The sequence below is a fragment of the Xenopus tropicalis genome, chromosome 3 (assembly GCF_000004195.4).
Source record: "Xenopus tropicalis strain Nigerian chromosome 3, UCB_Xtro_10.0, whole genome shotgun sequence".
Taxonomy (NCBI): domain Eukaryota; kingdom Metazoa; phylum Chordata; class Amphibia; order Anura; family Pipidae; genus Xenopus; species Xenopus tropicalis.
This window is the reverse complement of record NC_030679.2, coordinates 26,172,072-26,198,860: the sequence shown is the minus strand read 5'-3', so window position 1 is coordinate 26,198,860 and position 26,789 is coordinate 26,172,072. Positions and strand designations below refer to the sequence as shown.

Genomic DNA, 26,789 nt, shown 5'->3' with positions numbered 1-26,789 from the left:
ACAAATCATACTTGTATTTTCTTTTTTTTTTTTCTTTTAGACATGCATATGAAAAGCCCACTCCAATACAGGCACAAGCCATACCTGCCATCATGTCTGGTAGAGACCTTATTGGCATTGCCAAAACCGGAAGTGGAAAAACCATTGCATTCCTTTTACCAATGTTCAGGCATATTATGGACCAGAGACCTCTGGAGGAAGGAGAGGGTCCGATAGGTAAAAATAACCTAAAACTGCGTGTTTTTATATTTGCATGTATATTTTTATTCTTGCATCGGTGGGGGCTCACCATACCTTGGGGTCTACAGGGGGCCTACTTCAAGGAGTTATTTGAAAGTCTTTTTTTCTGAACTTAGCAGTTCACTTCACTCTCCCTGTTGGTTCCCCTTTTACATGGGTGGATGGATATTCTGTTATGTTTGGCTTTTCTGCATTGTTATTGATCCGCTCCATTATTGATCTGTTTGTTGGTTCATAAATGTAGGTATTTACATAAGTGAGAGTGGCTTGTAACTTTTTAGTTCTGCAAGGTATCCTGTGATTCCCATTTATTTAGATAGATCCATTATCCAGAAAACCCCAGGTTTCAAGCATTCTAGATAATGGTCCCCATACCTGTACAAAAAAATATTCCCGTATACATCTGTTGCCTTAATAATGTTTGCTTCAGGTGATCTGCCATTTACTAAACAATTGTGTTGTTTTTGTTTTCATTCAGCTGTCATCATGACTCCTACTAGGGAATTGGCTTTACAAATAACAAAAGAGTGCAAGAAGTTCTCTAAGACCCTTGGACTGAGAGTTGTCTGTGTCTATGGAGGAACAGGCATTAGTGAACAGGTAAGGCTTGCCTGTACTTGTATATATCCGTCTCTAGATGGTTTACTCTATTTTTACTGAACTTCTTTGAATGCGAATGCAAAAGAAGTGCACATGTAAATGTAAAGTTCAACTTTTTTGTAAATGTCCCCTAAGGACATTGGAACACTTGGTATTGAGTACTGCAGGGGCCACATTTAAACAATTATCTTCAGTCTCTCTGCTGCTGCTGTCCTGGAAAACGGCATTTCTATTTGCTATCTTCTTAATATGTAACCTTTTTGAGCTAAGCAAATGTAACATTTTCATGCCATGCACATTTAGCTTTTTGGAAAGCCCTTACATGGTCCTCTATTCTGTCCTTCACTGAAAAGTGAAAGTGGTTGCAGCATCTGATGCAGGCTTTTTGCAGCAGTAAAATTTATTATAGAAATATGAGTCGGGTGTGCATCAAAGGGGAAGGAGTGAGTCTTTTTCCTAGTGGTAGAAGCTATACTCTGCAGTTGTAATGGTGAATAACTTTAAAACCTCTCTTGTAAGGATCTAATCTAATTTTCCAATTTCAGATTGCTGAACTTAAACGAGGTGCTGAGATAATTGTGTGCACACCAGGCCGTATGATTGATATGTTAGCTGCTAATAATGGTAAGCTACACGGTTTTCTTTTGTCTGGGTACTTTATTTTATAATTTTTGCTTTTCCTTTAAATAATGTTTGTAATCCTTAAAGCTGTTAAGGATGTAGAATTCTTCTTTTCAGCGATGACCTAGCTGCTGTTTAAAAATAACTTATATTGAGAGAAGCATGCATCTGTGTTCCAGGAGTATGCATATATGTAGCTGTGTGCCCATTGTGTTTCCCTGCATCCCCCATGCTTCCCCTCCATTAATATCAAGAGTTGTGACATGAACGTTCATTTGTCTGCCATTGATTTTGTTACTGCACATTGAACGTCGCCTTTAAAAAATTGTTTTTTGTACACACTTGGGGGGCCCTTTCCTATACATATGTTTTCCAAATAGAATTTCTAATGCTAAATGTTGCAGAAAAAAAGTTGCGACTGTTTTTAAGATTTACTATGAGACGAAATGGCTAAAAATCTATATCCGACAATTCACAAGCTAAAACTTGCTGAGATCATGTAGAAGTCAGTAGCAGATGTCCCTTTCTCTGGAGGATCTTTCTTTGTTTTGAAAGTTCAGAGGTCTTTGCATTTTTGACACTGTTTCATTTGAAAAAGTGCAACTTTTTTTCCCGCACAGACTTTCAGTTCAGACCTTATTGTAAATGTCAGACATGGAAATGAGTTTATTCGAATTTTTAAAAAGAAAAAAAATGAGAAAAGTTAGCGTTTTAGTAAATCTTCCCCTAATTGTAAGAAAATTCACGTCCCAGTGATCATCTGCATTTGTGCTTGACCAGTTGCCTCTAGCATAATGCACCCAGTAAGACACATTTTATTATAAAACACGATGTTGAGAAGCAGGAGATCTGTAAACCTACACCAGTCCCTTATTGTTCCCCCAATATTCATGTGTTCTAGCATCGTAAAGTCCTGCTGTCCCTCCGCAGCCAGGCACTTAATCGACAAGACTCCGCTTTGACAATCATGCCACTCATAGTATAAACAAATCAGCATTGTTTTACGAATTCTTTTATTAAGTTACAACTAAAAAAAAATTACAACTAAAAAAAAAAAAAAATTGTTGGTTCAAGAATAACATTTTAAATGGTAGAGTGAACAGTGTAATTTAAAAGTATACCATAAAAATCATGACAGAATCCCTTTAGCTGGCCATTAACTTTAAAATGTCCCTATAGATTATACCTAAAATTCAGTTTTTCTATTTTGTAAATGTAAAGATAAAAAAATGTCTTGATTAAGCTCTGGTGGTCATCAATGTCTTGGCTCTTGTGTAACAAAAGCACTGTCCAATCAGTTGTGTTCAGTGAAGCCTTAAATAATACCCTTAGGTAATGTGAATTCATGAACTGCTCCTAGAAATGGTGCTGAATTTAAAAAATGCAGACCCTATAAGGATTATTTGTAAATTTTTTAGGCATCTGCATTTGCTTGTACTGCTAGCGCTTTAAACGTATTAAGTCTGCCTAACCCTAAATCGGTTTTCATTCTGACCCTGTCATTGTCATTTGCATTTAATCCATGAGTGTCCCCCGCCACCACCACCAAAGGTCTGATGGTAAAAGCACAGTTTTCAGTTGTCAGGTTTGGCTAGAAATGTCAGCTTCTTCTGTGAGAATAAAACTGCTAGCAAAAAGAATAGCAAATAGGTATTTTATTTAATTCCAAATAAGGGTAATTTCAAATGTACCCTACACAAACATTACATTTTGAGAAAAAAAACCTTATAATGTAGAAAAGCCATAATAATCTTGTTGTATTTAAGGCTTATGGCACACTGCGTATTCTCTACCAGCTGTAAACTGGCCAATTGCACTGTGATGTGCAATTGCTAATAACAAATGGACTCCATTAAACTAAAGGATAGGCTACACAGGCATACCTCCCATAGTCTTGCTTTTCACAGGATACGCCCCCACAGCTTGCCCAAAAAATCAGCAGGGCTTGGCTGGAAATTGGGCAACTCAAAATTCAGATGTTGGGAGGTATGCAAAGAGGCATCTATACTGGTTAAAACACTGTTGTGAAATACTGCGTGCAAAGTCTCCTCAGTCAGACAGGTATGGGACCTGGTATCGAGAATGCTCGAGACCTGGAGTTTCCTGGATGTGGGCATCTTTTCATAATCTAGATTTCCATACTTTAAGTCTACTAAAAAAACAATTGAATCAAGTACTAGGTAATGTTTTATTAAAGAAAAAAAAAAAAAAAACGAAATATGTTTAAAAATTTTGAATTATTTGACTAAATTGGAGTCTGAGAGAATGCCTTTCCATAATTTAAAGCTTGCTAGATAACTGGTATCCAAACAATGGATTCCATACCTGTATATGAATATTTTGATATTTTCTTTGATCACACCATTCCCTTTTTTCCAGAGAAATTAAGCTTTTAAAATTAAAATCACATAAACATGTAATACATAACACACCCAAAATAGCCAGTAAATCCCAAATGCTCATCCTGCTGCTCGTGTCATACTAAAAGTACATCTGAAGCATTTGAAATTGTGACTATGCACTCTGCCTTGCATACATTTTTCTATCCTAGTAAAAGGTGCTGCCCATTTTTATTGGTCGGGACACTGATTACAACTCCTTAGCAGGTTGTAGGATTTCCGATTATTCGAAGCCAACGTTCAAGTCTGTAGGAAAGGAAATTTGACCACCTTGTGGGAGATGAAGCCCCCATGCTTCTTTGGTTAAACGATATTGCAAAAACAACTCGCCTCTGATCAGGAGATTCCTTTTGTCCACACACAGTGTCAAACAGTAAGAAGCCTTAACAGCTTTAAGGATTTCCCAAATGTTTTTATTTGCATGCAGTTCTTGTCTACTTTTTAATTTTTGTACCATGGCAAAATCTTTACTAAACTGTTGACATTGTTTAACTTCTGTGGAAAATATATATCCGTGCAAGATTTATAGAGCTGGATGCCCAAGACGGCCGGCCTTCTGAGGTAGGTTCATTCTACTCTGGCCAATTTCCCAGAATGTGACCTTTCAAATGGCCCCACGTTGCTGTATGTATGGTAAGCTGTTTCTGTGGCTCTCGGAGCTTGATCAGCTGACTTAAGACTAACAGCTTTTCTTGTACTTGGATATGAGTTGAATACAATCGTTTAACATTGTTGCTCTTTTGGTTTAAAACATATAGAATAGCTATGTTCCCTGTTCTTTGTAGATAGGGCGATACCGATATAGCAATATAATGTTAAATTATGTTCCGATATGTATAAGTTTATAAGGAAACATAGCAAATTAGAGCTAATCCAGCTTATTATTTCGAGAAGTATTTTTTCTATGGGTGACCCGTTGTTCAGTATCTACCACAGGTCAACTACAAGATTTTGTCATTTAGTGCTAATTTACCCATTTTCCTGAGAGACGCATGTTTTCATAAGATGTAAAAGATCTGTGTGGCCATTGGTGCCACATAGAAAGCAACTTCAAATGAAGCAATCTCCCTGTAGGAACAGCTGTAGTTGGTAAATCTGAATATTATAATCCCTTAGAAAGATGAGATGCAAGAACGCTATTGAACTTTTACTGGATTTGTCTTTTGAATCCTAATCCTATAATGCAGGTCTACCTTAAAATCATGTAGACAATTTGCAATTGGTCTTCATGTTTTGTTTTGTGTGGTTCTTGTTCAGCAGCTTTCCAGTTGGGAATTTCTACAGCTGTTTGGTTGCTAGGGTCATGCTTACCCTAGCAGCGGAGTAGTGGTTTTGAAGTCGGAATGAAAATTGAATAGATGGGGGAGGAGGTCTCTATAAAAAGAGGAGTAACAAAATTGACAGTAAAGTAACCTTCATTTATTGGTTGCCAGGATCAGTGACGTTCACCTTTACATTAGCTTTTTAGTATGTTATAAAAGTGGACCTATTCTGTTTTTTTCAGTTGGTCTCCATTATTTTGTATTTTTACAGTTCTTTATATTAATACTTAGGAAATGCCAACATTTTCTGCAGCACTGCACAACAAATGGGTATACACCCATTTCCTATTTAAGTACATTGTATACATTAAGCATACAGGAAACCTTCCAAAACAACCAGTAGAAGATGTAAAGAGGGTCCTGCCCAGAAGAGCTTATCCTACATTCTGATTTAAAGACTACTCCTTGCACTCTCTACACTAGAAGAGTTGAAATTCTAGTTGCAAAACCAGAATTTTAGCTTTTTAAAGTTACCAGGAGCTTTTTGCCCCCCCACCCCCTGTAAACTTGTGGCACACTGCCGTTTGAGTTTCCTGACTTGTCTCATGGCGGCACCGCCCCTAAAGGTTATAATGGTTATATTTTATTTTATTCTAGCAAAATGTAAGAGCCAGCTGTACATAATGTTAATAATCCAAGGCCCTAAAAAATAAAAAATGAAGACCAATGGTGACCAACCAGTTGCAAGGTGAAAAGAGGCAGAACAGGAGCTCATGTGAACCTTAAACAGTTGACATTAATAAGAAATTTACTTTAAGTATGAGACAACGTGCTGGTTTCTTTCTCTTTCAGATATTGGAGTTACTACTTTTACCATTTACCAAAATGATGCATTTTGAAAAGCCATGTAGTCTCCACATAAGTGTCATTAATGATCCACATACAGCATAACTTTGTAAAGACACAAAATTTTTATTTTAATTAAGCTTTTGAAAATGTACAACTAAACCTTCATATGTAGTTAGGGAGAAAAATATACAGAAATAACCTAGGTGTTTAATTAGTGATTTACTTGTTCTACAGCCAAAATTTAATTTATAATCTATTTGTGCCTGCTTTGGTATTGATCACAAGAGGCAACATGTTACACCAAAAATTTGTCGGTCACTGATAAAACTCTCAGTCTAATTGAATAGAATTTTTATCAGGTGAAGTAGGATTTGTGCAAATTATATTCCTGATATCACAAAGGTATCTTTATCCTACATACTTTCCTCTCTGTTCTAGTAATATGCCAGTATAGTGTCAGGTCCATGCTTGATGAAATTAAAAAGTATGAAATTCCATTTCTTCTATGTGTTTATGGGTATGTCAGTTTATTTGTGAGTAAAATAAAATTGTAAATATATATATATACACACACACACAATATATGCATCTGTGCATATAGGGAATCTGATAGCCGAAACTGACTTTTGTAATCACACCTCATTATTGTTGCTTTCCTTACAAAAGGACTGTTGGTGACTCTCTAATAACTTTGCATATTAACACAGAAGAACGCTGATGCTGAGCATTTTAGCTGGTCATCCTGTGAAAGTGATTTCAGATCGTGCACATCCAACTCTCCACCGGGTCTAAGGTTCAGAACCTGTTTAGAGAGGCCGGCTCATCTGCTAGTGGGTCTTTGCCTCTCACACATGCGCTGTAATCTCTAATATGTTCTTTCCTAGGTGACTGCTGTCAGATAATGCCTGATGTTGGTCCAGGCTCCACCTCAGTCTTAGTTTTATGATGTGTTTGGAGAGGGCTGAATTTAACAAGTCCTCGTAGCCATGTGATGGTACGCAAGAGTAGTTTCCGTGCATCCAGCCAAGCTAGGGCCTAGTGCATCCATACAGGGCTTAAGTGCTTCCAGACTTCAGTTAAGCACATGCACTGTTTGGGCCATAACATTTGTCATATTTATGTAATCAAGAGGAGAGAATTTAACATTTTACTCTTAAATTAGACTTTACATTTTGGTTAAAATTCTCTCCGCATTTTTTCCCCTTTCTGCTGTGCAGGTAGAGTGACCAACTTACGGCGTGTTACATATGTTGTGCTTGATGAGGCAGACAGAATGTTTGATATGGGCTTTGAGCCACAGGTATGTACAACTGCATGCTCCCTTAAAATTAACTAAACATTGTTTTATTCCCAATCCATTGCACAAGCTTACTGAAATCATGCAAATTTCACTTCATCTTACTAATAACATTCCTTCATCTCGTGCTTTTGGCACTGCTGATAACCCTCCGGTTTCTCCATTACACTGCCTCATCCTGGTTTTCCTCCTACCTCTGTAATTATTGCCTTCGGGCTTAACTCCACGGGAGATTAATATCAGATTTTGGGGGTCAGAATTTATTTGATCTTGTAATGCAACAGCACAAGATTTTGTAGGATCCTATAAAATCTGATCTCCGTAGGCTGTAAGATAAAGTCAGATCAGATAATGTTGGATAGTGGGTTTTGTTCTGAATCTCCATCTGACATTCGGTGTTTTTCAGGGAGACTAAACTCCACTCCATAAGCCTGTGACATTTGGCTTATCGTAGATTGACCTAACACTTCCAACACACGGCTTTCAAACACTTTAATGTATAACACAAGCATTTGGATGCCTAATCTTTTTTTATTAGCTGTTAGATTACTCTCTTCTACCAGTGTTTTGTTACCTTTAAAGATCAGGAACAACCTGTCACTCCAGAACAGACTTCAATGCACAGCATTGGGCAAGCCAAACAAAAGACTCGTGGAAGAAAAAAAAATCCCTCAAAGTTACAAATTTAAAGCAAGGCTGAAATCTCCCACGTAAAATCACTGGGAACCTTCAGTAATTCTAGTCACTTATTTCAGAACCCAAGCAAGCGCTCTTCTTCCTCCAAAAATGCACTGACCCGGGTTACTTTTATTTTATTGTCACCCGTCTGGTGCCCTAGCATTTAGCAACTGAAAGATTATGATGGCACTATGATTGCTGCTCCTGGGCAAACTTAGTGCTTTTTATTGCGTACCCCCCCTAAATGTATGTGCATAAATACAATACTTGCATATTAAACTTAAAGCTAATGACTAGCTTTAATGTTGTGTTACTGTTTTCTCTTCTGCCTCTTGTGTATGATTGTCATTTAGAAAGAGAACTGGAATTTAGTCAGGTTTTATAAGACAAAAAGGTTGCGTGTGATGGTCGTGTGTCTATTTCTCAACCTAAGTTGCAACTGTGAATAAGGCCTGGGAGCTGAAGCCTCACTTGGAACACTAAGCTAAACTGTCTTCAAGAAAAACCTACATGCTGTGTGTTTTATTATGACAGGTCATGAGAATTATAGACAACATTAGGCCTGACCGACAGACTGTTATGTTTTCTGCCACATTTCCAAGAGCCATGGAAGCCCTAGCTCGGAGGATCCTGAGCAAGCCCATAGAGGTGCAAGTGGGAGGGAGAAGTGTGGTATGTTCTGATGTGGAACAACATGTGGTGAGTAAGAAACGTACAACTGCCTCTGCTGCAAAAATACTTATTTGCAAATTTAAACCTGCTGTTAACATGGCTTCAAATCTGTCTTTTAAGATTGTCATAGAGGAAGAAAAGAAATTTCTAAAACTGCTGGAGCTTTTGGGACACTATCAGGAAAAGGGGGCAGTGATTATATTTGTTGACAAGCAAGAGCATGCTGATGGATTATTGAAGGATTTAATGAGGGCATCTTATCCCTGCTTATCTCTCCATGGAGGTATAGTACATTCATACTTTTAATATTTGCTTCACAGTAAGACTTGTAGAAGTACAGTACTACATATGGTAATTGTCTTGGGATTCTTTAGCAGCTTTCTGACATTTATTATTTAATGTCAGTATTGGACTTAATCATTACTAACAACTGTCCTGCATTCCAGAGTATGATACTGACAACATTGACATCCTCTGTCATTACACCCCTGCATGGCTGAATGTTATCAGGGCTTTGATAGCCCTGTGCATGAGTAGTGGTGCCGTACCTAGAAGTCACATTAGCTTCAGAAAGGGGTTGGATGGCTTTTTAGCAATTAAGAAAATACAGGATTATTGAAAATAGCTCTTAATACCAAGTTGATCCAGGGACTAGTCCAATTGCCATTTTAGAGGAATTATCCCCCCTCTGAGGCAAAATGGAGAGACTTCAGAAGGGTTTTTGCCTTCCTCTATCAGTAAGCAGGTTTCATAGATGTAAAACGTGATGGACTTGTCTTTTTTTCAACATAACTTACTGTCTTACTATGTATGTCACTGGAATCAGGCTGTCTAAAACAGACAACAGCTCTACATGGAGATACAATTGGCAACATATACCATATCTTTTAATTTAATTGCAGCCCTAAGTAACTAAAGATTTGCCTCATTATTAGTCTCATCTACATATACTACTGTTTTTTCAAGCGCCACGTTAATGGCATCAGTCCTGTGACACAGTCCAAACTATCAAGAACTTCCATTCTGGCTGTTTCTTTTTTTTCTTAAGTTGAGTTGCTTCATTGAAAAAAAAAAAAAAAAAAAAATTCTGAAACTAAGCATGGTTTGCTTTTCAATGGCAGTCACAATCCAAAGTGTGCCTAGTGTTAGAACTGGTAAAAAGTAGTCATTACTTGATACCTATTGATTTTCACTAACCAAAGTGTGTGAATATATTACATCAAGATAATTTCCATGACAAATATACTTTATTTTAATTTCAAGGTATTGATCAGTATGACAGAGACAGCATTATCAATGACTTCAAAAATGGTGTCTGTAAGCTGCTGGTTGCTACCTCCGTTGCAGCCCGAGGACTAGACGTGAAACAATTGATATTAGTTATCAATTATGCATGTCCAAACCATTATGAGGACTATGTGCACAGAGCTGGGAGGACTGGTAGAGCTGGAAATAAGGTAAAAGCATAACTTAAATATATTTATATGACCAAAAATATCTGGACAACGGTCTGCCACATTGGTGTGGGCAGTTTTTGCTTTTTGTGATTTTGAGCAAGACCGTTACCTCTATTAACCACCATTCCTCAGAAAAAGGGTTTGTCTGCAGCTTATTGTAGTCTTCCATCCCACCAGAGGTATCTGAGCAGGGCATACCACTTCCCCACCCACCCAAGAATACTAGGGAAAGGCCAGGTTAGAATGGTAATTATATGTGAGATTCCTTTGCCACTATGCAGCAAGTCTGCTCATTAGATTATAAGAGAGATGGAAGGCATCCAGTGAGACTTACCACTGTGTAATTCCAATATGGCCAGAGGGGATCCTTTTATTAGAGTAGACATTTGTACCAGTGTTTTACACTGCAATAGTGTATTTTTATGGAATTGTAAGATTATAGGGATTATAGCATTTAGGCTTGAGCAAACTGAACAATAGGAAGGTTGTCCCCTGTATGCCATACTGTACAGTATGTGACCTTGGGCCAAATGGATGGATCTGCCCGTGTATGGCAGACCTTAACATAACTCCTTCATCTGTTTTTTTTTGGTTCTTTTAATTATTATAATTTTAAAAAAAAAATTGTAGACTGAATATTATATCCTTGGACTTCACACTATATGAATACTGGAGGTGAGATTTTTGTGTGCGCTTCTTCATGCTCAGGTTGTTTCACCAACTCTAGAATGAATCTGTATATTAATGCAGTGTCAGAGTTTATCCTGGTCTTCCATGTGTATGCTGAGACATAAATGTATTTTTCTCTAACAGTCGTCTGTGGGACACAGGGACCATGGGGTATAGTAGGTACCAGCAGGAGGCAGGACACTAGAATAGGAAGAAGAGGCCTAACCACTCCTCCCTGCTGCTCTCTCAGATTACTTTTCATCGGCCAGATCCAATCTGGCAACAGGGGTTGTCCTAGAGGCCTCCAACAGGAGCCCCTCTACCCAGGCTTCCCCCCTACGTGGGAAAAACAGGACGTTGGGGCTCTCAAGTAAGCTTGTTACTAGCCTCGCAGATTCCCTGACTCTGACTACAGAGTACAGAAGCTGCCCAGCGTTTTTCCTGGTGCCATCTATCCTGCCTAGCCAGCGCTGCCTATGCGTGCCTCCCATGCCTTGCCCTGCCCTGCCTCTCCCAGCCCTACCTAGCTTGCCTGCCTACCATTCTGGCGCCTCTGTAGGAGTTGGGCCCCCCTTCGCTGTCTCTCCGGCTCCTCTGGACCTTCCGAACCCGATGCGTTCCACCGTTTGTGTTCCACCGCCTGCGTTCCACCTCCTGCACAGGCGGATGACGTCACGTGCCACTGCTGGAGTCTTTCCTTCGCGCCTTTCTTTCGCGCGCTCTCCAGACAACACCGGATCGATTCAGCTCTTTTCTGCTCTCCATCCTGAATCACTGGCTCTCCCTCTCCATCCTGACTCAGGCTCTCCAGGCAGCTCGTTTCCCAGGGACTGGTATAATTTTTACCTCAGGAGCTAGGCGCTGGCATAAGGGTGATAGGCTTACTGGGTGGGGTGGGCAGGCACGCAGGCTATAAAGGGTTCTCTCCCTTCATACAATCTACTAGGCACTGTGATAAGAGACTTGTGTAAAAAAAAAAAAAAAAATATATATATATATTTTTTTTCTTTCTTTCTTATGCTATTCTGCGCTGTTTTCACTGGCACCTCACCTGCTCAGTACTGACCTGTACTAGCACTGCTTTGGCACTATACTGATACGGTTTGTTTCTGTACTGGCACTGTACTAACTCCGTGTTTGTCCTAAATTCACTATTGACACCATACTGCCTCCATACTGATATTGTATTGGCACTGTACTGGCACTGCTTTTCTGCTCTGTTTGTTTTCTCCTGCCTTGTTTTCCCTGCTCTATCGCTACTGAATCATGGCAGAGGGCAATTCAGACTGCCCTTTTCCAGGGGGGTCTCTAGCGCATCCAAGTAAAATATCTTGCTTGCGCCAGGTGCTGCAAACGCCTCCCCTCAGGCAGGAAGGACCCACTATGCTCCTCCTGTTCCAAGATTCCAGCTGAGACTACTTCCCAGGCCCAGGAACCTAAGCCCCCGGTCCAGGCCGAGGAACCAAGGGACGGGCCTACTTCCGGGGAGACGCACGCAGCACAGCCACAGGTCGCGGCTTGCAACCAGGAACCCCCATCATGGGCTGTTTCTCTTTCCACAGGCATTCCCAAATTAGCAGCATGCCTGGACAAGCTGTTGGATCGGGAGGATCCAGATCCCCGAACTAAATCCCTTAAACGCCAAGTACCGCCTCACACCGAAGAATAGAGCGATTCTGATTCACCTCAGCCCTCGGCCACCTGGGATGAACAGTCCCTAAGCGAAGGGGAAATTTCTGATGAGGATGACCCTGCCGACACTGAGGAAACTTCCAAAACTCCATTGGAAGTGGTAGACTCTCTCATTGCGGCAGTCATATCCTGCCTTGACCTCAAGACGCCAGAGGCTCAGAGTTCGGCGCAATCACTTTTCAAGCGCCAGAAGAAGCTACTGTCCATGTTTCCCACCCACGAACATTTGGATAGCATCATTCAGTCGGAGTGGGATCACCCAGAGAAACGCTTCCAAGCCAATAGGCGGTTCCAGTGCTCATATCCGTTCCCTCAGGAAGCCCTTCACAAGTGGTCCACTCCACCTTCGGTGGATGCACCCGTCTCACGCCTCTCCAAGAACACTGCCCTTCCAGTCCCTGACTCCTCTTCCTTTAAAGACTCTATGGACAAAAAGACGGAAGGGTTCCTCAGAGCCGCATACACAGCGTCCGGGGAAAGTCTGAGACCCGTCTTAGCATCGGCGTGGGTAGCAAGGGCCATCCAAACCTGGTCTACCTCATTAATCGACGGCATAAATGCTGGCGCCCCTAGACAGGAATTGGCGACCCTGGCATCCCAAATCAAGGACGCCAATGAATACCTGTGCGAAGCATCCCTTGATGTGGTTCAAGCCATCAGTCGAACATCCGCACTATCGGTGGCGGCACGCCGTTCTCTGTGGCTAAAATCGCTTACCACCATCCCATTCAAGGGTAAACTTCTTTTTGGCACAGAACTGGACAAAATAATTAGTCAGGCGACCGGGCTAAAGAGTACTCTACTTCCGCAACCAAGGAACCGTACCTCCTTTCGTCGAGGACGCTTCTTTCGCACTAGACCATCCAAGGCACCACCCTCTAGGGATTACCAATCCCAGATTTCCAGCAAGGCTAGATTCCAGGGCCGTCCAAAATACTCGTGGCAAAACAAAATGCCTCAAGCCAAGACTTCCGATAAGTCCTCCACAGCATGACTACCTTCCTCTAGAAGATCACAACCTGGTCGGAGGCAGACTTCGCCTTTTCCGGGACGAATGGCTTTGCCTCACCACAGATACGTGGGTACACGACATAATCACCTCAGGTTATCGTCTCCAGGTGTCCAGGCCACCCAACCGTTTCTTCATGTCCCCTCAGGATCCACACAAACAAGATGCCTTGCTTTCCATCGTCCAGGACTGGAAGAAAGAGTTATTGTTCCGGTACCTCCCGGCGACAAGTTTCGAGGCTTCTTTTCCAACCTCTTCATCGTCCCAAAAAAGGACGGATCCTTCCGACCCGTCCTGGACCTGAAGCACCTAAACGTCTTCATTCGTTCTTCACGATTCAGGATGGAATCCCTACGGTCAGTAATCGCGGCCATGAACCCCAACGAATTCCTGGTGGCCCTGGACATCAAAGACGCATACCTCCATGTGCCCATTTTCCCTCCCCATTGGAAGTTTTTGTGCTTTGTAATCAAAAACAATCACTTCCAGTTCACCGCACTTCCCTTCGGACTCACCTCGGCCCCCAGGATATTTACCAAAATCATGTCGGCAGCCGCAGCCTCGTTGAGATCCAGAGGAGTCTCCTTACCTGGACGACTTACTGCTCAAAGCACCCTCTCGTCCAGCAGCCACATCCCAGCTCTCCCTGGTCATGGACACCCTGACCACTCTGGGATGGAAGATCAACATAGCAAAATCTCGGCTAACGCCAGCTCAACGCATGCCCTTCCTAGGCATGCTCTTCGACACGGCACAGCAAAAGGTCTACCTTCCACCGGAAAAGATCGGCAGAATCCAGAGCCTAGTTCATCAACTCATCCACACCCCTCAGCCCTCCATTCGATTTGCCATGCAAGTGCTAGGGTCTCTGGTGTCCTCTATAGAAGCGGTTCCCTTTGCCCAGTTCCATCTAAGGACTCTACAGTGGAACATTCTGGATCAATGGAACCGCAGCTCTCTCTCGCCACCAATCAAGCTTCTACCCAGAACGAGAGTGGCCCTGTCTTGGTGGCTCAACCCGACTCACCTGGAGAAGGGCCGTTCCCTACAGGAACCACAGTGGCTCATTCTAACCACGGACGCCAGCCTCAAAGGCTGGGGCGCAGTCCTGGGACATCTCTCAGCTCAGGGATCGATCCAGGGGAATGGGCCTTGAATCCCAAGATCTTCCTAGACATTGTGGACCGATGGGGTCTCCCGGAGGTAGACCTCATGGCCTCCCGTCACAACCGGAAAGTGACGCAATTCATGTCCAGATGCCTTGACGACCACGTGGGACTTCGACCTGGCTTACGTCTTCCCACCTCTCCCTCTGCTTCCCAGAGTTCTCCGAAAAATCAGATCTGAAAGATGCACAGCCATACTGATAGCTCCACATTGGCCCTGAAGAGCCTGGTTCACCGAGCTGGTGGCTCTCAGCAGAGCAGATCCGTGGCCTCTACCTCTCACTCCCGACCTTCTCACTCAAGGGCCAATCCTCCACCCCGATCCAGCCTTCCTGAATTTGACGGCGTGGCGATTGAGTCGTTAGTTCTTACTCTGAAAGGGTTCTCTCAAGACGTCATACGCACCTTGATGGCAGCTAGAAAACCCGTGTCCTCTAAGACCTACCATCGCGTGTGGGAAAACGTATAGTGACTGGTGCAATCAGACAAGAAACTCTTTTCAGGACCTATCAGTTCCCTGCTTACTATTCTTTCTGCAGTCAGGCCTTACTCCTGATGAAGCGCACCGCGGTATGCGAAACGCATTGAGTTTTATTTGCCTGATTACTTTCTACAGTCTGTAAGTAGTTTTATTTTTAGCAGAAATTTTATATTAAATGATTTTACACTATTTGGCGTTTTTTCCTCTTTCCGTTTGAACTGGGGATTTGCCTACATCTAACCTGGTCTCCCACTGTTGAGCTTGACTTCATCGCCCTCTGGTGAGCCTTTTGAGTCACTATACACAGTGGTGGATATAGTAATTTTGTTTCACACACAATAAGGTGATTGGTTTAGTTATTTGAACAAAGTTTCAAAACGTTATCACACTATCAGTTGTTTTGTTTCACTTTATACATGCGCTCCCTTCACACTTTTCTGGACAGGCCTTGACAAGGACCTCTCACTGAGCTCCTTAAAATCCCAAATCTCCGCGCTCTCAGTCCTTTTCCAAGAATGGTTAGCCATCCTTCCCGACGTGACCACGTTCATTCAAGGGGTATCACGCATTTGCCCCCCTTCCGAGAGCCCCTGCCGCCATGGGACCTCAACCTGGTCCTATCAGCACTGCAGGTTCCTCCATTTGAGCCGCTAGCCACCATTCCGCTAGCCTGGTTGACCTGGAAGACGGTTTTTCTTCTGGCCATCGCTTCAGCTTGCAGAGTGTCGGAAATTAGCGCTCTTTCCTGCCAGCATCCATTTCTGATATTCCACGCGGATCGAGCAGTTCTATGAACCCTCCCATCCTTTGTTCCCAAGGTGGTTTCGACCTTCCAAATCAATCAGGACATCACGATCCCTTCGTTCTGTCCTCATTCAGCATCTCCCAAAGAGGTGGCATTACATTCCTTGGACCCAATGCGGGCCCTCAAATTCTACTTGCACCGTACCCAGGACATACGAGCGACGACATCTCTATTCGTCCATCATTCAGGAACACGAAAAGGTCACCAGGCATCCAAGACCACCATATCTCGCTGGATACGGGAAGCTATACGAAGAGCCTACATCGCCCGTGGAAGATCTCCTCCTGTCCACATCACGGCGCACTCTACCAGGGGCATAGGCACCTCCTGGGCCTTCAGGAACAGAGCCTCAGCCGAACAAGTCTGCAGGGCCGCTACTTGGTCTTCCATCCATTCATTCACAAAATTCTACCAATTTGAGGTATTTGCAGCATCTGACGCGCACTTTGGTAGAAAAGTTATACAAGCGGCAGTGAATTAAACCTATATTCTATCAACCGCTTCTCCCGCCCTGAAATTCTGGGACAGCTTTGGTATGTCCCCATGGTCCCTGTGTCCCACAGACGACTGTCAGAGAAAAGGAGATTTTGTGATACTCACTGTTAAATCCTTTTCTCTCAGGAAGTCTGTGGGACACAGGGCTTCCCCCCCTGGAAGCAGAAAACTCTGAACTTCTCTCTGCCTACAAGTATATAGTTATTCGTTACCTTGTTGGTTCTTGTTGACAAAACTGGTTAAGGCAGGAAGTGCAAGGGGGTATAGCAGCAGGGAGGAGGGGTTAGGCCTCTTCCTATTCTAGTGTCCTGCCTCCTGCTGGTACCTACTATACCCCATGGTCCCTGTGTCCCACAGACTTCCTGAGAGAAAAGGATTTAACAGTGAGTACCACAAAATCTCCTTATGGTGGTCATTAGAATGCTTGAAAGTTTGTATTGCCCTGTACTTGTGTCTCTGTTTCCTCCATTATAAGGCTTAGGCCAATAGTCTGTGTTTTAATAGCCATTTTGATTAACTGGTCCCTCTGTTGTAGGTCAGCTTTTGTGGGTAAACGAGCCAGTATTTTTTGCATGTTGTTGAATTGGGTTTAGGGATTTGCTAGGGCATAGGCCTATTCTGTGCCATCTTATGCTCTTTTGTGGGAGTAAGGCCTTCTGCTCTGTTATGTTAAAGAATTGTGCTAAAGAAGGCACCCAGTACTCTTCTGAGAGCACAAGCATGACCATTGGTGTTTTTCTTCAAGTTGTTGCCCGTATTGCAGGGATATTGGGGAGAAAGCTATTTGAGCTTGCAGGCAGGAGCCATTTCACTATGGATGTCTGCGAGAAGGAATTCATGGAGAATGCCAAAATACCCTCTATTGGGTCTTGCATGGAATTATATACCAGTTTCATCTTAATTTTACAGGGATATGCCTTTACCTTCATCACAGAGGACCAGGCCCGCTACGCTGGTGATATTATCAAGGCTTTGGAGCTGTCTGGCACGGCAGTCCCTGCTGAACTTGAGCAACTGTGGAATGAATTTAAGGAACAACAGAAAGCGGTAAGATATTTACCCTTCCCCTATGCATTTGAATCCAGATGACTATGTACATGGGGGTAAAGTATTGTACACAGTTAAAGGGCCTGTTATCCAAAATAACTTTTAACAATAGGATTGTTTAAAATAAGGATTAATTATAATAGTTGATCAAGTACAAGGTATTGTTGTATTGCAGAGAAAAAGAAAATCCTTCTAGTAAGTAATTCACTTTAAAAATGAAATCTTGGGTGGCCGTACACGGAGTGGATCTTCTCCCAATATACCCACCTAAGGTGGGCGATATTGGGCTAATTCAATGGTTTGGTCCTAGGCGCCATCGGATCCCATCAATGAGCCAATGCGGCCCCTGATACGTAGGAAAATCAAACCTGCCCAATAGAAGGAGAATCTCAGAAGTGTGCAAGGCATTGTGGGAATTTGTATGGAGAGCCGGCTAAATTTTTTTCAGTTGTGTATAAAGTCAAATAGTAGTGCAGGTGGTAACAAGAGCAGTCAGATCCTGCTCAGTAGCAATAATATTCATAATTTACAATTATATTACAGTTAATTTTAATGTATATTACATAGTCGCTTAGAATAACATTTGTTTTATTACACCAAATGTTATATTTAGGATTACTTCCCCATCGATAGAAGTTTGAAACTTATGTTCTCCTTTTGCTCTGTGACGCAGCAAGAAAGTGCTGTTCACAACCCTGTCATGCTAGGACCCTTAACAGTTGAATCCTATACCTTTTATTCTAACTTTTATCTTTCTTTAGGAAGGAAAGATAATTAAGAAAACCAGCGGGTTCTCTGGTAAAGGCTTTAAATTTGATGAGACCGAACAGGCTTTGGCCAACGAGCGGAAAAAACTGCAGAAAGCAGCACTTGGCTTGCAGGATTCGGATGATGAAGATACAGCTCTTGATGTGAGTAATAAACATACAATCATGGTTATGTTCTCTTAGTAAAACCTGGAAAATATATTTGAAATTTTAAAAGGGATGTAAAGTCAAAATCTTAACTCCATGTTTAAATATAGCCCCAAGATAGGAAAGCACTATAACATGTTGTTCTAAATAAAATCAGATGGCAAAGCAGTTAAAACAGGGTTAAAACATAGCCAACTGGAGCTCTGTATTCCTTAATGTCTGCTGTGTAATGAAGAGTGGGCCTGTCTCACTCTCTGCTCATGTTTTACTTCCTTACCTGGGCCTGACCTGCGCTTATCAGCAAATGTACAATGACAATCCAGTAAACAATATCCTGTGCGTTTTTGTTCAAGTCTGGAATAGGACAGTCCCTGCTTTTTTTAATATCAGGATGGCCACTGGCCATGTAGGTTTGCAGGGGCTGTGAGCAGAGCTTATTTCAGAGGAATAACATAAGATGCAATATACAAAGGCTTCTAATTAAAAAAAAAGTTAGAGCATTTTAATGGGTTCATATTGCAAATTTACATCATTTGGTCTACTGTAAATAACACACACAAGGATTATGATTTTTGACTTCACATCCCCTTTAATATAGCAATGTGTAGCTCACAAGTGCCCTGGGCCATAAAGGCAGAAACAATAAATATCCGCTCAACTCAACTGACCTAAATGGGAACAAAGGTGTTAAGAGGCTCACTCAGGAGTGGTAACTCTTGCTACTGTAAAGATCTTATCACAAACTGGCAATCCCTATGAATTTACATTTCTTCTTCTTTAGAGACCTTTTGTACAGACCCTTTTTATAAAAGAGCTGACCCCGTTTTCTTTTTCTCATAGTATGACATTGCCACAGTTTGCCGTATTTGCAAGTAATCGTATTTGAAATTCAGTATGTACACTGTTTATCTGTTATGTGTTTATAGCATTTTGCATTAATTCAAAGTTTTATTTACCTTTTAGATTGATGAGCAGATTGAAAGCATGTTCAATTCGAAGAAGAGAGTAAAGGACATGGCGGGACCTGGTGGTGCGGCAGCAACCGGTGCCCCAGGAATGGTTGGTGGTGCTGTCGGAGCAGGCTCTTCAGCTAATGCAACATTACCCACTGCAGGCAATGCAGAGAAACTGGAGATTGCAAAGCGTTTGGCTAAGAAACTCAGCGTGAACAAGAATTTGGGAGCAGAAGCTCAGGTGTGTATATTTCCCTATAATTACAGGAAAGCCCACCTTAACTCAATTTTTTTTCTTTGACTTTGTCTAATGCAAATATTAAAGTACATGTAAAGCCTACATTTTGCTACAATGTATATATGTTGGGCACATCACCCCCACCCAAATGGCATCATATGTACTGCATATATCCCCTCTGTTTGCCAGCACCTTCACATTTTCCTCTGGCCATATTCCCTCTGACACATTATCACTTACATTTAAATCTGCTAACAGCATATGTGCACAAAAACCCCTGTTTATTGTACATATTATCAAGAATGCAGTCTCACACAGGCACACTGATAAAAAAAAAAAAGTTCTGCTTCGATTGAGCACTGTATTGGTTAAGCTGAGCTCAGGGGGGGAGGTTAGGAGAAAAAGAGGAATAGACAGCTAGAGGTGAGTTTCTATATATATATATATATATATATATATATATATATATATATATATATATATATATATATATATATATATATATATATATACAAGAACAGAGAGGAGCACACCCTCTGAGCAAAAAACAACTGCCCTCGGTGCTGGTCAAACAATTCAATAAACAAGCAGAGTACCGCACACAAAGGGACTTTATGAAAACAAAAAAGGTTTATTGGAAAAATCCGACGTTTCGAGCACTAAACTGTGCTCTTCCTCAGGGACAAACCTGAGGAAGAGCACAGTTTAGTGCTCGAAACGTCGGATTTTTCCAATAAACCTTTTTTGTTTTCATAAAGTCCCTTTGTGTGCGGTACTCTGCTTGTTTATATATTTATATATATATATATATATATATATATATATATATATATATATATATATATATATATATATATATAATATATATATATATATATATATATATATATATATATATATATATATATAATTTTTTTTTTTTTTTTTCCCCCTCATGGGTAGGCGGTGTTATATAACACACTAGGTGGTTTAGTGTTACTTAACCTGCAGCCTTCCTTATCACCTTCCATTGCCAAACTTCTAAAAAACCAACCTTCCATTGACTACCTTACAAGAAATCAACATGGGTAAAGAGGGTATTTATACAACAATGTACAGCCAGAAATGGCTAGTGATAAGTATTTTTAAGGTATAGCAGAGACAACTACCCTTGAAAATGATATACTGAATGGTCATTAATGCCAGGTTCTCCTGTTGATTTGTGCATTCCATTTGTGTAGTTATAGCAGTTTGGAGGAATGACTACAGCTTTGGTCATTTTTATAAATTTTAGAATGATCTCTAAGCTTTCAAATTGCAAGCTTTAATGCCCAAGGCCCTCTGTCTTCTGTAGCATTCATTGTTTGTATGTTTGCTGTATACGTCCTATTGTACATCACAGCAGGCTGAAGTGGTCTTTTAGAAATGTTTTAATAATAAAGTTAATAAGATGTTGTTGCATTTCATCACCAAATTAATTGTTCCAACAATTTAGGGTTTTCTTGTATTCCGAGTCCAAACAAATCATTTGAAGCATTAATGGCAAGGACCCAAAACATGTAGATAAAAGTAGATGGAAAGGATGGACCCTGAGAGGTTTTGTTGCTTTTGGGCATACTGTGTCTGAACAGATAAAGAATGAAGCCACAAGCAAACTGACAATCTTTCATATATATATACCTACATACATGACTTGTGCTGTAAAATGGGCATGAAACTCCTCAGTGACTATGTTTACTGTATATACTAAATAGGGGTAATTTATTCCCTGTATGATGTATTTGGGTGAAGATCACTTTTTATTGAAAGTAGCTGTTAATGGGTATTTTCAGCAAAATCTTATGTTGCTAACTGGAAAAACAATTTACAAACTGCTCTTGGACATAGTTATTCACTGCCCTTGTTTTTGCACATCTTGGCAAACACAAATGTCTGGATTTGTGGATAAAACACAGTTGTTCTCTATTTTGGCAGGATGTAATGCAGCAGGCCACAAATGCCATACTTAGGGGAGGTACCATACTGGCACCCACTGTCTCTGCGAAAACCATTGCGGAGCAGCTGGCTGAGAAGATCAATGCTAAACTTAACTATGTCCCAGTAGAGAAGCTGGAGGAGGAAAAGCAAGATGCAGGAGCCAATGAATCCTTCAAAAGATATGAGGAGGAACTGGAGATTAATGACTTTCCACAGGTAAGTTGTTTGTAGAAACATCCATTTATTTAAGCAGTTTCCTGCCCTTTCCGTCATTTTTCCATTTATGTATGGGTTATGTAATAATAAGCTCTAAATTTGCCCAGGAGCAGTAATTTATAGTAACCAGTCAGCAGGTAGCCTTTACTGGTCACCTGTTTAACAGCAAACATCTTATTGGTTGTTATGGGTTACCAAGCCTCTCCCCAGTAGTTCCACCACTAAGGCCTTATCAGGCTTTTTATGTTGGGTTGAAAAACCCAACATATTGTTTTTCTTCCACTTTTTCTTAGTAGTGCCCCCCCATTTTCTAAATGCTACTCCTCCTACAGTTTTAGGGGTACAACACCCTAACTCCCCACACTTCTTCCCCCTATAGCGGAGCAGGTTGCGTCTTTTTGTGGCGCCCCTCCGAACACCCCAATTTTCCCATTGGGAAGATTTTCAAAATGCTGCCACTCTTACAGCTTTGAAGCTACACCCCCCAAACTTGAATCACACTGTCATAGGGTCAGTCTGAATTAAAATATGATGATTGTTGGATGCCCAAAAGTGGGCGGAGCTGTGAACAGCCAATCTAAACTGCTGCCATTCTCACAGTAATAACATCAGGGTCCCCAAACCTTGCAGAGTTATGCACCAGGTAACTGCAGTTCAAGGTTAGAAAAAGTAAGTGGAGCCACCAACAGCCAATCAGATTTTACCTATTGACTTTTAATAAGGAATTTCAACCTGCTGCCATTGTCACAGTATTAACACCAAGGTCCCCAAACGTTTCACATTTGCTCACTGGGGGACTGCAGTTTAAGGTTTGAAAAGTGGGCGGAGCCACCAACAACCAATCAGATTTCACCTATTGAATTTTATTGGTTTGATGCCAGGGTTCCCAAACTTTGCAGTCAGTCACTGGGTAACTGCAGTTCCAGGTTAGAAAAAGTGGGTGGAGCCACCAACCGCCAATCAGAAATTTAAATTGCTGCCATTCAGACACTATTAAAACCAGGGTCCCCAAACTTTGCACAGTGGTTTTTACTATATTATTGTGGTCCAAGGTTAGAAAAAGTGGGCCGAGCCAGCAACAGCCAATCGGATTTCATTCAGTGACTTTCAAACCAACATGAAGTTTGTTCTCAAACTTCCGTTTCTAGTTTTTCATTGATGTTCACAAGTCTGTTAAGTTTTATTTCTTGTTGCCTAAAACTGTTCCAGTGAGGCAATGTAATTCAGTTCTCTGTTCACCATAAGGAACACTTTGTAAGATATGAATATATAACAAATTCCCTTCATTTAATTTTTTCAAATTTCTCTAAAACTTTGCACTAACTTGTTCACTTGGCAATACTTCTGAAAACTTGTTGCAAAATAAATCTCTCCTTGTCTTACAGACCGCCAGGTGGAAGGTGACCTCTAAAGAAGCTCTGCAGAGGATCAGTGAATACTCCGAAGCAGCCATTACCATCAGAGGAACATATTTCCCACCTGGCAAAGACCCCAAGGAAGGAGAGAGAAAAATTTACCTGGCAATAGAAAGTGAGTAAATGGGAGATCATTCACATGGCAAATGAATTGCCGTGCTCCAACACTAGTGTCAGAGATTTGCGATGGGCAGTAAAAGAAGAGAGAATAGTAGGGCAGGTGCAGTACAAATGTGTGTGTGTGTAAGGAAAACTAATAAACTTCTGACACTATAGATAAACAGAGGCTTTGTGCAGTTTGTTTTCCAGCACATTTTAAACCCAATTTTTGAACTATGCTTATCCATCCCTTCAGTTTGTCAGGAATGAAAGTCCCAGGGGCATATGAGCAGATCAGCAGAACAATGCGAAGGTACCAAGATAATCGCTCCCTGACACTTGCATTTATAAAACATGCCCCTAGTGGTAGATATGCTAACAGCACGCCATAGTAAAAATCCAAGTCCGGATCACCCGATTCTTGAATTTTTTATTGAATAGGAGAAACAATAGGTTGTCTGAAAGCAGTTCTATTGTGTAGCGCTGGCTCCTTCTGAAAGCTCATAATCAGGCACAATGCACTAAGATGGCTGCTTACACACAAACATTACAACTAAAAAATACGTTTATTTGGTTCAAGAATAAAACTTTAGTAGATGGTAGAATCAATGAATGAACCCAGTGTAATATAGTAATACAAACTATACTGTAAAAATCATGACAGAATCCCTTTAAGAAACTTAACAGACTGATTACCACTCTAGACTGGGTCAGCAGCTTATTGAGCCATATAGGGAGGCAAAACTACTGCCTGCCCAGTTGATCTTGACCAGATATCAATGGGTAGGTTTGAAATTCCCATTGGCAAGGATCAACTCTGACCGCTGATCATTGAACCAGGAGCTATAAACAGCTGGATCAGCCAGTAATGGCCAGTACCAGATCAGACAGACACCTTGTTTGTGACCTTGCCAAAACCAGTGGGTTTTCAAAGTATGACTAGATATAGTCTGTTATCCTGTGTGCATATATAATCCTTGCACACAAATTATAATTTAACATTTTTACTTTATTTGTTTAAGGTGCAAGTGAACTTGCTGTGCAGAAAGCCAAAGCAGAAATTACACGGCTTATTAAAGAAGAACTTATCAGACTGGTAGGTATAAATGATATGGCGGCACTTTAGATTGCAACTTATAGAAGGAATAGGTGGCTATTAATGGCAAATGCCTGTCTGCAGAACATTTTAAAATGCATGTGTTCTAAGTGAAGTACTGGTTCCTCTTTTCATACTATCTAGCTGAAAATTAGAAGGGCTATGCTTCCCTTACCTTTCCTGCAGATATGGCCTGTGTGCGGCCAGCTTTAGATTGCCACTCAGGTTATATTTGTTACTGGCTTGTGGCCCTCAAACATATTTTCTTTAATACTTTTTAAAATAGTATTTCCCAGTACTGGGTCCCCAGTGCTTTGCTACTTTCTCTAACTGTTCTACAGGTTTTCTGCTCTATTGTTAGCCAGTTTTGATCATTTTCAACCACTGGCAATATATCAACCCAAAATAAAGAGACATTCTAAGTCTAATCCTTTTTCAGATAGAAACAATCTGGGTTGGACATACTTAAGTTAACTTTTAGTATGTAATATAATGGCCTATTCTTAGCAACTTTTTAATTGGTCTTTTTTTTTTCTTCTGATTTTGAATTTATTTGCTTTCCTCTTCTGACTCTCTTCAGATTTCAAATGGGGGTCACACTGACCCCAGCAGCCTTAAAAACTGTTGCTCTGTGAAGCTACAGTTGTTGATACTTTGTATTACTTAACTTTCTATTCCGACCCTCTCCTTTTCATAATGAAGTTTCTCATTTAAACCACTGCCTGGTTGCTAGAAACCATACAGCTGCTAAAATCTTAAAACCAGAGAGTTGCTGAATATGGACTAGATATTTTATAATCATTTGTGGTTTTTGAATTGAGAACCAGCTGCAAATTTTCACTACAATGGACTTCTGGAGTTATGGAACAAAAGGCACTTGTTTGCCAAGGAGCAGTAACACATAGCAACCAATCAGCAGGAGGCATTTACTGGTCACCCGTTTCAAAGCAAAACCTATTATTGGTTGCTATGAGTTACTGCTCCTGAGCAAACATACATATAGGGGTAAAACTTAATCAAAAGGTAATCAACCGATTTAATGATCTGTTGGTATATGGTGAGCAGTACTAGTCGGTCAGGTTGGAGTGCAAGTAGGAATTTAGTTAAAAGAACTTTGTTCTGATGATGGGGTTTATTGTTTTCAGAATGGGTATATTGTTATAGACTGGTGGATCTTCTAGTAACGCTCCCACCATCATTAGAAGTGAATTAGCTGCCATAATAGGGTTTTAGGAACCAAGGTGTAGATAGCTGGTCAAGATCAAGAAAAAACCAGCTGAGGAGAAAGGAAAAAGCCCAGGCAGTATGCTATATACTAAGTGATATAATGAACCCTTAAGAAAATTAAACCCCTTTTTCTTTTCTTGCAGCAAAACTCCTACCAGCCAACAAACAAAGGAAGATACAAAGTTCTATAAAGTGGAGAGCTCTGGCAGCGACATCATCGGTTTTGTTTGTGGTCTCGTCTGTTTCCACATTCTGTTGTAAATTACATTTATTTTATTTTATCTTCATTTTAAAAGTTAGTGTCAGTTGGTAAAGCATTTGTGAAAGAACAACTATGGAGTAAATCTACATTTGGATCGCTTTTTTATTTCTCAACTTGTCAAACCATTTAGTAGGAAAGTTTGTACATTTTCCAATGTCGTAAATAAAACTGAATTTTAATTTACAGTTTTAAAGTTTTTTTTTTTTTTTTTTGTAAAATTCAAATGCGGGGCAGGATTTTCCAGGTCACTTGGGGGAAGAGTAAGGCTTTCTTTCAGTTAGTCAGAGAAAGCTGACCGCATTATAAATGACAACGAGTTCTGAAGTATATACACCAGCATTTGGTCCCAGATGAAAAAACATTTTGCTATTTGCTAATATAATTAAAATGTTTGCCCTTTTGCTTTATGATAGAGAGCCATTGATTAGCTTGGGCTGCATCAGGTATGGGATCCATTTTCTGGAAACCTGTTATCCAGAAGCTCCAAATTACAGGAACGCCATCTCCCATATACTGCATTTTAATGAAATATTTTGAAATTTTAAAAATTATTTCCTTTTTCTCTGTAATAATAAAACAGTACTTTGTACTTTATCCTAATTAAGATATAATTAATCCTTATTGGAGGCAAAACAATCCTATTGGGTTTATATAATGTTTAAATTGTTTTCAGCAGACTTGAAGGAAATACAATGAAGTACAATGACTGGGGGGTGCCAAAATGTTAGGGTCTCCTAGTGATTGTAATCACTTACCTGATCACTTACTTTTTCCTTCACTCCAATTGCTCACGCGCAGAGTAAAAAATGCACTTTAACAAAAAGCGAGCTTTTTTACTCTTCTGTGCATGTGTATTGTGAAGAAAGAAGATTAAATGTGCCTTTTTCTGCTAACAGGAACGCCAGCCCAGGGTACCAGGTAAGTGATTATAATCACTGAAAGGATTGTACCTTCCCTTCTCCTTTTGGAGATCC

General features: G+C 40.8%; 1 protein-coding gene across 1 annotated transcript in view; it reads left to right on the top strand.

The window, feature by feature from the left end:
• The window catches only part of ddx46 (DEAD-box helicase 46), a 36,136-nt gene extending 10,133 nt beyond the window's left edge, over nt 1-26,003 (top strand). The window contains exons 10-23 of the mRNA XM_002935898.5: nt 41-216; nt 719-840; nt 1,386-1,464; nt 7,189-7,271; nt 8,481-8,645; nt 8,739-8,901; nt 9,882-10,075; nt 17,302-17,439; nt 18,201-18,350; nt 19,317-19,547; nt 21,498-21,716; nt 23,102-23,246; nt 24,253-24,326; nt 25,697-26,003. Coding sequence (XP_002935944.1) covers nt 41-216; nt 719-840; nt 1,386-1,464; nt 7,189-7,271; nt 8,481-8,645; nt 8,739-8,901; nt 9,882-10,075; nt 17,302-17,439; nt 18,201-18,350; nt 19,317-19,547; nt 21,498-21,716; nt 23,102-23,246; nt 24,253-24,326; nt 25,697-25,744 — 1,987 coding nt within the window. The 3' untranslated portion in view covers nt 25,745-26,003. The remainder of the gene's footprint in view (nt 1-40; nt 217-718; nt 841-1,385; nt 1,465-7,188; nt 7,272-8,480; nt 8,646-8,738; nt 8,902-9,881; nt 10,076-17,301; nt 17,440-18,200; nt 18,351-19,316; nt 19,548-21,497; nt 21,717-23,101; nt 23,247-24,252; nt 24,327-25,696) is intronic.
• The last annotated feature ends 786 nt before the right edge of the window (nt 26,004-26,789 follow it).